Source organism: Cariama cristata, unplaced genomic scaffold (genome assembly GCF_000690535.1).
Source record: "Cariama cristata isolate BGI_N322 unplaced genomic scaffold, ASM69053v1 scaffold10501, whole genome shotgun sequence".
In the NCBI taxonomy this organism is placed as follows: domain Eukaryota; kingdom Metazoa; phylum Chordata; class Aves; order Cariamiformes; family Cariamidae; genus Cariama; species Cariama cristata.
Window position 1 is genome coordinate 75,807 of NW_009598735.1, and position 13,325 is coordinate 89,131.

Genomic DNA, 13,325 nt, shown 5'->3' on the forward strand with positions numbered 1-13,325 from the left:
CTACAAAGGGCTGGTTTAAATCAGGAATGCAAAAGGTTTCATTTTGCAAAATCTTAGTTAGAAAATGTCAGTGATTATTACAGTTAAGTTAAATGCAAAAATAAAGTATACTAAATAACCCAAGGCAATTTTTCAATGCAGGATATTTATCTCTCTCCTCCATTGTAAGTTCATTTATTCCAGCGTATCAGTGATTTTCGCAACTCATTGAAATGATCAAAGCTCTCCCGTATTCCTAAGTGCAAAACATAAATCATAGCTTCAGACCAGTGTTTACCAGAGTGTTCCAACTGCTCAAGATTCACCACGTTTTAAAACCTTGCTCGTGAGGCATTGATATTCACTTTACAGGCAGGAGCTGAAATGACATCACACAGTCTATAAGCCAGCTGGAGGGGGCCATCCAGACTTTGCCCTGACGAATTTTCTCCGGCTTGAATTTAGAAGACACATCATAGATTACATACTGAGTGCAAAATCTCTGGTCAGAAGTAGATTCTGCATGGTATGCCACCGTGTTGACTGTCTGCGTCACATCACTGTCTGGTTTTGGCTGCCTAACCAGAATTTGTCCTCCTGCTGCTTTGACCAGCTCCACAAGATCACTTTTCTGGTGATGGCTGAAAGATCCCAAAAAATAGAAGTAGCATCCATCAAACAACTTAGGCAGCTAAGTGGAAGGAAAAAAAAAACAAAACAAAACCTGTATAAGTATAGGACTTCAACTGAACATGCACGAAAAAAGTAGAAAGGAACAATCACTGCCTACAAAAAAAATACAATTTAAAATAACCAACACTGGAAGTATGCAATCAAGAAAAAGCTTGCTTCAGTGGTACTGTATGAGTATAGGACTTCAACTGAACATGCACAAAAAAAGTAGAAAGGAACAATCAGTGCCTACAAAAAAATACAATTTAAAATAACCAACACGAAGTATGCAATCAAGAAAAAGCTTGCTTCAGTGGTAAATTCTTGCTTATGTTTAAATATTTTCCAGGACAACAGGGTTTGAACTATGAGCTAGGAATATTTACAGCTACTGTTACAATACATTTAATGAACTTCTCCAGTGTAATCCTGAAAGTAACCAGAAATTCACCCAGTTAAATATAAAAGTGGCCCTATATGGAAACAAGAAATAATAAAAACATTTTTGTTTCTACTTTCAGATAATTCCAACTGGGTTCTAAAGCTGAAGAAAGAAGGCCAAAGCAGCATCACTTCCTGTCCCATACAGCTTCTTCCATGAATGTAAGGCAGCATTCCCTCTGACAAGGTTATAGCAACATACCCACTAATAGAGAAAAATGACAGCTTTATGTGCATCCGCAGTTCTTTCAATCACCTTGCACATAACCAAATTTCTGTACAAGACCACATTAAAATTTTACATCTACTGCATCTGCACATGTGGCAAAGGGCAAAATTGCATGAACCAAAGGTCATTAAGACAATCTGTCTCAAGCAATAAAACCCACCAGCTGTTCTCTGTTGAGCCGGCCTCTTTGTGGGCCACCTTGGATTTCATATTTCTCTTCTTGTTCTCGAACTCTGGTTTGGAGACAGGCTCGTACCCCTACAAAAACCGCAATAAGGCAGGCAAAGATTAGAGACCCCATGTTTTAACAGAGGCTTGCATGTCATTTTAGGGACTAAAGAGTTGCACTAAAGGATCACTCACAATGCAAAACATGGCATCCACACAGCATCAAAGCTTGTGTGCTTTAGCAATTTGCTCTTAAACCTGAAAAAAATTTACAACAGTAGTTGAAGATGCAAGTCAGATGGAGAGAAGTAATATCACACTAAAATCAGTGCTGTAAACGCTAGGAATTATTAGCTTTTCCTCTTACCCAGTAAAGGTCAACCACTTAATGTCAAATGTCAAATTGCTGATCATTTGGAAGCTTAAAGCCAGCATGTAGAACCAACTCCGCAGTTACGAAATGGAAGCAATTGCCTGATAAAGAACAATTACAAAGGAAGCACAAAGCTGTTTCTGAACAGCTATGGCCTCAAATAACAAATCAGATGGGATTTCAGTCTCCAAGATCAGCACAAACTGGAGATTTATGCTAGGGTTTAACAGTGGCATTCATTTTTGTTACCACTGCTGCATAATGAGATTGTCTTTTAGAGTCAACGTGTTTTTACCTTGTTTTAAGGCTAGTTATTTTTTCCAATACAGAATCCGCTGATGCTAATGTATCGCTAACATCAGTTAAACGTACTACCTGACCTCACTTTGGAAAGAGAAATTGCTGTGGTCACCCATTCAAAAATGGAACATTTTGCCTGCACGTACATTGCACTCATTAATAAAAGTTACCCAAGAAAGAAAGTTTGAAAAGCTGATTTTCAAAACTGTTCCATAAGGGTTTACAATGTTGTCAAGGTTGTGACTTTTAAGTAGTACCTCACTCCTTGCACAGCATTTCTTATTCAGGCAACTTACTTCCACTGTGCAAATATGAAACTCACAATATCTAAAAAACCACAAACTGAACAAAATCAGAACTAAAATGTGAGGGTTTGATCCTAAAAAGGAAGAAAGCCCAAGACTAAGAAGAGAAGTATCACTGACAAAGGTACTCGGATACCATGGCAATAAGTAGCCCACAGATAGGGATGGCTAATCTAGAGAGATCTTGAAAGCCAACTGTTAGTAATTTACTATCAGTTCACACAAACTCACAAAACGCAATGGGAATTCACATTTTAGTTATTAGAAGTCCTCCAATGTACTTACATCAAAAAAAGATAAAACTGTACAGAAGACCACAACTGGCTAAATACTATGGCAAATATCTCCCGCCACGTACAAATATCAGATTGATTATTTGCACTTGTTCATTCCTTCAAGGAAAACTAACACGAACTAGAAGGGCAACCTAGTCATGTATTTTCTGGAAATGCAATTTACATATTCATTATCGATAACAGCAATGAATACTGATAACTTATTTTCAAAGTACTCATAACTCAAAAATAAATCTAAAAGTTACTTCAATTTTTTTTATCCTCACAACTCAGCAAGACTTCCTGTGTCAATCTGCCTCTAATTTACACAGCTGTTCTTTCCTTCCAAGAAAATACAGGTGTTAATGGGTGCCACTTACAATAAAGGAAAAACCGTCTCATCTAGTCTTAAGAACAGAACTGTCCATTCATTAAGAGCATGTTTTATTTCAATCTACCATCAAAAGCTCAATTTCAAGGACTTTGACTACAGATCTGAGGGTTTTATATGAGTACATCACAAATTGAGCATCCAGTGCCAGCATCAGTAAATGAAGCAAATGTGGTATGAAAGTAACAAAAGGTTGAATGAATACAAAAGACTACCATGTTTTGTACTGCTACTTGCCTGAAAAAAAAAAATTAAGTCATGAGAGTGAGTAATGTTAGCAGAACGTCTGTGTTAGAAAATGCAAAATAGGGTTATGTCTGTTTTGCATACATGGCTGTCCGTTTCACACTGCCAGGTCCTCCAAGGAATCTGTATGCCTCAAAGTTCCTTGTCACACGTAATGGACAATCCTCCAAGAGAGCCCATCTACATATGTCCTCTTTTCATTATATCTATAGAACCACAAGATAAACATGTGTTTCCTTGAAAAACTGGAAATATGCAAACAGACCGTTTATCTAGCCACTGTCTGAATGATCTGCATTCTCATTAATTTTAACTTTCCTTAACCAGCTAGAATCAAAACAAATCTGTACCTTAACAGATTTGTGGCACAAAAACTACATATTCCAGACAGGATTAAAGTGCCATGAGCATAAGTTCTTAGTGCCCAGGTGTTTTCCTTTAACATAAATATGTCAAGAGGCAACACTGTTAGGCCTACACACATACACCCCCACACATACTTTGTGGAGCAACAAGATCCTATGTTTTTTAGTGATGGAAAAATAGTACATTTTCAATTCCCAAACATCTTTTTCATGCAAGATGTAGAAGCAGAACTTGCTCTGATTCATGGGTCTTGTCATATTTGATAGATAAGAACAAATGCTTTCTGGAACCATTGTGCTCAGGGACATTTCAAGCAGTCTCATCTAACACACTGTCTACGTGCAGGTAGCAAAAGAGGAAAGTAAGTCATTGGAACCCTCAAGTTCAGAAGAGGTGGTGTTTCAGGCTTCAGCATACTTCAAGGCAATCTCACCATCAACAGCACAACTAATCCGTAGTAAGAGTATCACTTGGAAAGAGCCAAGACAACACAGACAGGGTAATAGCGAAAGGACAGCCTTAGGCACAAGGAAATGAGGCAAACGGTTTGTCATGTGTCATCAGAATCATGGTCTAGCTATACATTCAGAAAACTGATGCAGTTAGCAATCGATGTTAGAGGAACATGCTTACAACCCTAAGGTGAACAGTCAAGGAATCTCTATCCATGGAAGGCTTCCTAACTAGAAAAAGGAAGCTAAAATAATTTGAGTGAGAGACCAGTATGCCCTTTAACTGCAGACTTTGTTCAGACTGATTTCTTCCCGAGTTGCTCATTTCTCTTCAGTGACTCCTGCATACTAGAAAGAGATTTCATATTAAAGAATTAAAAGATTCACATACTGTGTTAAAAAAAAAGAAATCAGGGAAACAAAAAAGGGAAATATCCCCAGGTTGTCATATTTGAGAGGAAGTGACAGAGGACTCAAGCTGTGTTTCTACCTAATTCAGTACACATTTGTCTAAACAACAGGTTTTTATTTACCTATTCTTCTTCCCCCTCTCCACACAAAACTAAGTGCCAAGTCACTTGCTTCTAGATCACTAATTTTGCATTATCATTTTCTGATGCAGTGACTCCAACTGGATGCAATAGTCTAAGCGAGGTTCTCCAAGACAAGATAATCAGCTTTGGTTACATTATGGTGTCATTTGGAAGCACCAGGCACGTAAAAGCTTTATCATTCTTCTAAGAGATGGTACAACCACCACAACATGACCTTGTGCTAAAAAAAAGAGTCCACCTCAATTTCACACTTGGGAGTAGGGATACAACAGAAGATTAGAGCATCCTGTACGTAGGCCCTTCCAGCTTTTTTTTTTTTGCCTTTTTTTTTTTTTAAAAGCTAGGGATTTTATTTTCTGTGAAAACTGAGAGCTAAACTGAGTCCATTCAGTAAAGCCCAGGTCTTTTTCTTGAGTAGGCATTATTAATTTTAAAGCTGCTAACGTGTATAAGTGGATGGATAACATGACAGTTCCCTTTTAATAGTCTCTCCATCCGACTAAGTGTCATCCTGATTAAGAGGACATATAAAAGGAAATAAAATTCTATACCGTACCCAAAGGTATATCACTCTGCTACTTTTACAGGGGCGTTTCCAGAAGCTCTGTTGACCTTACAGCACTTACTATTTAAGCCAGAGGTATAGCGCCTTTTGACTTCAAACAGGAGCCATGTTAAATTGATTCCCACCAGAACTCCTGAGATTAGACTCTCATTTGTTCAGCACTGTACTGAAAATCCACCAGTGAGAACTTGATGCCAAGACACTGGTCAAATGAATGGACTGAAAAAAAGAATTGCTATTATCCTAATTAAAAAGTGATCAATACTATGCCACCTCCCTTCTGAAACGGAGATGGACATCTTAACTACTCAGACAAAAAAAATTCAGAACAGGACTGAATCTCAGAAGGACAAGGACATCCTTAAAGAAGCTCTCTAAAAATGGAGGGGAAAGTAAACTCACATTTGAGAGGACACCTGTAATTTTAGGACAGGGTAGAGATCAGGGTTACATTGTTTTCCTTCCCACATTCGCAGTCTGTGCATTCTTTACAGGCAAGCCTGACTATAACAGAACAGACTAGATTTGTAAAATAAGGCCATTCAACTTACTCAGGATCTCAGACAATCTTGATTTATTCCTTGATATTATTGCCAATAAAAGCTGTGGACCTTCTAGGTTTGAGGTTGATCAAGTTTAGGGAAGAGAACATGTTAAATTAATAAAGAAAAGAGGGCGATTATTGCAACTACGCTTTAATGGGTCTCCAGTTTAATCACAGTAGTTGGATCAATTACCCACAAAAGGTTAAGACTTGTACCAAGGCAAGTGGCATTTTTCCATTTCACATGGACCAGAGTGTTTTGCAATGCCCAATTCGAGTGTGCACACAGTCACTGATAAAGCTGGCCTGACAGAAGACTATTACCGGGGCAAGACCGCACGTGCAGAGGTCATGCAAGGTTCTTCCCTAGAAATACAGAACATCACAAATTTTAAAGCATCTTAAATAGCTGATTTCACATTTGCAATTTGTAGATATAAACAAGATCATTTGCCCAAATTCTAACAAAAGCCGAGCCTGCATTAAAGTCCCTAGAAAATATAGCATAAAAAGGTTTTAGCTTAATACAACCACATTTTAGCTTGATGCCACTACATTTGGCAAGGAGAATTACTGCTCATTTTTTTTCCCTCATTAGCAAGATCAGTAAAGCATCACTACTTACACTGATCCTTATTACTTCACTGAACAGCTGCCCCTATCTTCTCACCTTCCAGTATATAAAGAGCAAGCAGGTTAAAAGGGTGCCCGCTAACGGTATCGTTAATTGACCTTTGATCCGACTGTAGCTACTAGTACTGGAAATAAAGAAATCATTATTTGCAAAATTTAAGATCAGAGCCCTTATGCATGTAAGTCTTATTGGTTTATAATGAAACTAACTGTATCAGCAAAAACAACTCAAACAGGATGAAGTACAAAAAGAAGTGGTTGCCAAGAACAAGTTGTAATCACCCACAGATACCCAGGGGTAGCTCTCAGTAACTCAATTAGCCTTAGTGGAGTTTTGTTGGATTTGCATTAATAAAGCAAAGAGCAGGGGTTAGTCTCAAAAATATCTCAGAACAGCTAAAAGTAATTTAGAAATACACGATAGCAACAAAGAAGATAAAATACTACACATCCAAGAGCTAGTAGAGATTGCAACAAACTTCCTCAGCTCAGCCTGCACTGGGTTTTAAGACTTACGTGCAGATTGGGTAAAGCTTGATGGGATTATTTTCCTAGAAAAGGAAAAAATCTGGACTGAGAGAAAGCCTTAGGAGAATTTGGCACAGCTAGCTTCCATTTGCTTTCATCAACAGCATTACTTGTCTCTGCTACAGCACAGAAAAGAATTTTTATACTGTCTCTTACTTGCTTATGAATTTAACTTTAGAATCTCAGATTTTCATGGAGTGAGGTAGAGATCTCACTCGGTGAAATAAGAGCAGTCCGTTTTTCCAACACATGGAAATGACAGAAGAGACTATGCAGAGACTAAAAGGAATCTGCTTAAGAATGGCAGTTAACAAGTTAATCCAGGTGATATTTATTAAACATGACGGAGCAGATGCTTAGGAAGTCCTTAAACATCAATTCCCAGGAGCTAGGAGCATGTAATATGAAAATCATTACTTCACTTAAGCCCCCAAGGGTCCCATCTTCTTTAAGAAACCACTATTTGCCATAGCTGTTTTCTAGACTGACCAAAGTGACTGGAGGCAGCCATTCCTAAGGTGCAGAGGCCAGGTTCAATTCCACTGGGAGTGCTCATCCTCCGGATCCCGTCACATGCTTTTAAATGAATGAGGTAATATTTCCCAACCTTTTCCTTACAATAGGCTTCCTTAATGAAATTTTGTTTTTTCAACCAAAAGTGAATTCGAGCAAAAGGACTCTCCAAATATGAAAAACTAAGTATCTGGATGACACAGAGCAGAGGGAGCAGTAGAAAGATGATATCCTTTTCCTCTAGACCTTATTTCAAACCAGCCCACCTCCTAGCTCTGCAGACAAAGCCAAACACCACATTTAAGATATTCTCACTCCCTTTTTCTCCTCAGCAAGCCCCAGCAGTCTCACAGTCTAAATTCATGCCGACTTTGAAGGAAAACTGCTTCCCTCCTCCTTTCCAGAAGGTGCAGACACTGTGGGAGTGCAGAAGTTCAGCCCCTGTTGATGTGAAACATTCCCCTCAGCTGTACACCCAACAACTAGAACATGCATATGCACATTAGATATTTCTACCACCTCCAACAGAGCTGTGAGTCCTTTTGTAGGGGGTGGGGGCTGAAGTAAGTCTCCAGCTGCAAAACAAGCATGAAACTCCAGTGATCAAAAGTTTCGCGCTGTTTTAAGGAGGGAGGGCTTTGCTGAGTATCAGCCTGTTATCTAAAAGATGTTTATGCATGGAAGAGAGACAGTCCAGCCTGAGCAGCAGTCAGCTCAAGCAGCTTCGCGCTTCTCTTGTCTAATGGCCCAAACAAGGATGGGCATATTGCTCCAAGAAATTCAGAAAGATGTTTTCGCCTTGAAATGTCAGTCATGCAATCCCCTAGCTCTTCCAGTCAACTCCCAGTTGTCCTGAGGCTTTACAGGAAAAGCAGGGTATATTTTTTTTTTTTGCATTCTTTTAAATGATCAGAGCTGAATCATTGCTGCTGCTCCAGGTAAGCAAAACAGATGAAGGAATACGCAATCAGATGCTTAGAATTCTGCCAGATACTTCGCTGCAAAGACTGAGACAAGCTCATTTCAATGCATATCGTTACCGATATCATTTTTCATTCCCTGCTTTAACAGATGACAATCAGTTTAAGAAAAAACAAGCTGAAAAGCTATTAAAGACTTCTCTGCTGGGTTTAATTACACTATTCTATGCTCTACAAAAAGCCTACTTGCAGAAGGATAATGATATGCTACTTTGTGCCCTATTACCATCCCAGAAATAATGAAGGCAATAAAATAATGAAACCAATGAAAGATATGGCCAAGGGCAAGGAGCACAGTGACAACAGTGTCTCAACTGAATTCTATGCTGCTCTGAAAGCGGACATATTGCTGACAGTGTATTATATACAGAAAATAAGGAACTGCAACCGATGATGTTCACAGAAGAAAAATTTCACCTTTAGTGTTGCTCAGTGGTAACATCCTTTCATCCTAATCTTCTACCTGAAGACAAAAGGGAACCACAAAACTGAAGATGTATATTTAAATCTTGAATCTAATATTTGAAGGCCCTACATTTAGCTGAAACTCTGCTGGAAATTTCCACGTTACCTCTCTACTGATACTAATGGGTGCTGTATCTACGCGTATAGACACATGTAAACAGAAGCACCATAGAATTAGACAAGAGAAGGAAATTGCTTTTTATTAGAGAAACACAACTTGAAAGCCTGCTATAATGGAAGAGTTAACATAAGAAACACGCTCTGAAATGAAATACTGCTTTTTGCAAGCATGCGAAGTTTTTTTAAGGAGTGGTATTATTATGTGCAGGCTATAAATATAACTTCAGAAATAACAGTCAAATGCAGCTTACCTTGTAGTCAAAAAATTCAAATACTCACTTATGCATAGTCAGCATTTCATTAAGTGCTACATTGAGCTTTGTTTTTTCAAATATTTCAGTGAAGTTTTTGAACATGAATTTACTTTAAGTGAACAGTTTCGAACACTGAACTATAAGCAACTCCTTCAATTTATTTGCAATGGCTTTGACAGAAGCAAGCCAGAATATGCACATAACTTTTGGGAGTTTATTTGCATCACATTTAAGGAAACGTAACCAAACAGAAGTCAAAAAGCCACGATAAATAAAGAGAGAAATTACAGAAAAGAGAAACAAAGGCCTCTTTTTCCTAGACAAATGTTCCATCAGCAGGAGTCCCATTATTTGTTATAACAATCTTTAACTTGTAATGACTCTGAAGAAGACTAGTAACAGACTGGTGGGAACAGATGGAGTGGTGCTGTTAATTATAGGCACTTAGCTGCATCAGACCCCATGAGTTATATTACTAACATTTCCCACTAGGGAGGAGAATCACTTGCTTTTAAGTAGTATGTTGCTTACTAAGCTGGGAGCATTAGCAGTCAGGATTGTACTAATCAGTAGTAACAACACAAAATAAAACTCAGCTGCAAACACAAAAAAAAAAGAAAATGTTCCACAAATAGCCCCCACACTATTTTATTTATTTTTTTCTTTTCCAATCACTTCTAAATATAAAAGTTCTTCCACAGAGATTTAAGCTCAGGTCTCATTAATTAAATCTCCCTAGCACTAAGCTGGAGTTTTCTAAGCATCTGACTAGCAAGAAGATAAAATGAAATAAAGGAAAACCACCCTAGCACATATGATAGAAAGTATGCAGACTTCCTGAACTGAGTGAAGCCAAGAACCTGCAAAGCGATTCACCACAGAAACAGATTATTCAGTCTTAGTTAAACAGGATAGTGTTCCAGAGCACCTGAACACACCCTTTCCAATCACACAACCCAAACATCACTTCTGGGCTTCTGAGTTTCCTGCTGCATCCTTACCTCCAAACAAGAAACCATCTCCCTTCTGCTTATCAACAAAGTGTCTGGAGGTTATTGAATCCATCTGCTTGCTTAAGCATAAAGAGTATTTCTCCATGTTACATATTCAACAAGAAGCTACTCTTATTTGTAAGAAATACAGTACAAAGACAACACAATGTCTTCCTTTTGCAAATGCTTATAAGGCCACAAACAGAAGCCACTGTAGGTGTTGCAGAAAGCATTTCTGAGGGGACAATTATTCAACAGATCCTTAAAAAAAGCACAGAACAAATCCACTGACTATCTGGAAGCCAAATGAACACTCCGGGGAAAAAAAAAAAAGAAAAGTCCAATGTTCAAAGAGTCTGACAATGTGCTTTATTTGAAAAACTAGTATGCAGCTTTTGAAGGTTTAAACAGTGCCTTCATAAACATTAGTGAGTGGAAAATTTAGGCCATTAAAGAATCCTTGTATTCTGACGTCTAGTCACACAGTAGAAAACTGGAATGAAATGTCTGTGAGTTTTCCATGGATAATTAACTCTTTTGGAGTGTACTTACTAGCCAAAAGGACTTAGCCATAAAGGTCAAGGGGAAAAAGATGGCTTTTACAACTACCGTGAAAACAGATACTAAGAAAAAAGCAGAATTTGGGGTGTAAGTCCACAGAACAGCTGTATAAAAAAGCATACACCGTATAAGAACTAATTACAGTTTGCATGAAAGATGACATCAAAACTACTTGCATGCTAAGGGGACACTATGCACATCATCTTTCCTTGGAGGTTACTATTTTAGTTGAAGAGCACTCCAGTCTGCTGGGCTCACATGTACAGAAATGAGTATCGAAAGTTACGTATACATTTGATCTGCCCGAGCCTGCAATTGCATGAAGCCTGATAATTTTCTCAACAAACAGAGAACTTTAATGGAAAGTACAAACAGGGCTTATGATCAGCTGACAGTCTAACTTTGGTTAGAAGTTGTAACTTTCAACAGATCTCAGCTTACACATAAATAGGCAACACCTTATCTTTCTACAGGCCTTTATCACATACCCCAAGCAAGCAAGCGAAAGTTACCTACCAATTTCAATGGAAGCTGCTTATAAGAAATCCAGGAATTTAATAAATTCCTTCCTCCTCTCCCAGGAAATTTTCCATACTCTTCCAAATCACTATTAATGTAGCAATGAACAAATTCACTCCCCACTGATACCTAGGGTATGACCTACCCAATACATCTAATAATGAAATGCACACATTTGCCAAGGAAGGAGTAGTTGTATTTAATTAAATCTCTTGTCATTCAGGAGATTAAAAAACAAAGCCCTTACACTTTATGTTAAGCTAGTATCGATATTAGGGCAGTTGTTGAAAATTTTCTCTCGAATCCCATCTACAATTTCTGGTTAAAAACCCCCAAGAATCCCATATATTTCATACTTACATTCAAACTTGAGGACCCAACATCCAGTCAGAACAGCCATCATACATTTGACAGTACTTGGCATTGGAACATCAGGGATAACAAGATGAGTTACTAGGAGAAAGATTACATCAATAGAACTAAAAGCACATAAAAATCAGAACTATGCCTGGCTGAAAAAGCACTCAATCACCATTTAAAGAATAAACAGACTATAATAATTTATCAACCACTCTTTCCAGCACAAGTATGCGATTTTTGAGACTAAGATACAAGTAAGTAGAAGCGCCATTAGAAATCTTGTGGGTTTCAACATATATTTGCTGTGAAAAAGGGAAGTCACATTTTTATAGTTCTAAGCCAGCACTTAAATCTTCAGAGGCGGCTCTGGTTTATAGGATAGGTGGTTTTTTTTTTCCAATACTTTTAAAGTTTTATTTAACTCTGACAGGAATCTTACTATGAGACCTCATTGCTTTAACACAAAGCGAACAGAACTCAACTCACAATTCTGGAGTAGTAATCAGGGTGTGAAAGTTCGTAGGGGAAAATTACCTTAGCATTTCTTTCACAAGCAGGAAAAGCACTCCAAAGAAAAACTAATAGGAGGGATTAAGACAACATTCCTCTCCTCAAAAGGGAATGAAAAAACCTCCAAGCCTCATAATTTGGCTCCATCACCTTAACGAAGAACAAAATTTGAAGGACAGTAGCATGTGAGAAGAAATTTGCCAACTTTTACTCGATGACATGCTCTTTCTAAAGGCACCATCTGCCTAAGACTCACTTCTAGGAGATAAAAACCTTACAGGATGTCTCATATGAGCAGAGACCTTAAAGTTGGTAAAAGAAGTGTAAAGAGAAGAGGTCTTTGAGAAGGACTTAGCGATTTCAAATAACAGACAATATACTGTCAAACTGTGGCTCTTCTAGAAGCCTCAGTAACCAGGCCGATTTTATATACATTTATATGCAACCACACACCATCAGGTATTTCAGAAACTGCACTTGCTGGGAATGATAAAAAAACCTGTTGCAGCAAGTATCTTAAGGGATAAAGTGCAGAACTGTAGTTACTTATATTTGGACAGAGACATTTCAACAAGACTACGTACCTGTGCTGTTAAATTCAGTACACCTTCGAGCCTTCAGAAATGTTGCTAGTTTGTTCAGCAATTTCTGTTGTTGCGAACTAAGATGGCTCCCCAGTATAGCAAGAGGTCCATCTCTTGGCTGGCTGGGGCTCAGTGCCTGCATGAACACAAAATCCTACAATAAGCTGAATGTTTAGGAACACAAAGAAAGCTACTAACTTGTTTAGCTCAGTGGGCAGGGTCCATAAATAAATCTCTATATAAACAAACCAGCTCTAGAGGAAAAAAGCTTGACATCAGAGGTACTTCATTTAGCTTATGCAAGGTACCAAAACACCTTGTGCATCATTTTTGCTTCCTTGCCTTTTTTTTTTCCCCCAAAAAAAAGACACTGATGTGCACACATATAGCTGGTTGAACATTGTGTAACCAGCCTGGCTGAATGCAGTGTTGGAGAAAAAAAGTTT

At 38.2% G+C, this 13,325-nt stretch overlaps 1 protein-coding gene across 1 annotated transcript in view; it reads right to left on the reverse strand.

The window, feature by feature from the left end:
- Nucleotides 1-340: 340 nt before the first annotated feature.
- Nucleotides 341-13,325, reverse strand: part of BARD1 (BRCA1 associated RING domain 1) — a gene marked incomplete at its 5' end in the record, with an annotated part of 33,012 nt that continues 20,027 nt past the window's right edge. Inside the window, 4 exon segments of the mRNA XM_009709423.1 lie at nucleotides 341-670; nucleotides 1,482-1,579; nucleotides 11,786-11,878; nucleotides 12,880-13,015. Of these exon segments, the coding sequence (XP_009707725.1) occupies nucleotides 341-670; nucleotides 1,482-1,579; nucleotides 11,786-11,878; nucleotides 12,880-13,015 (657 nt within the window).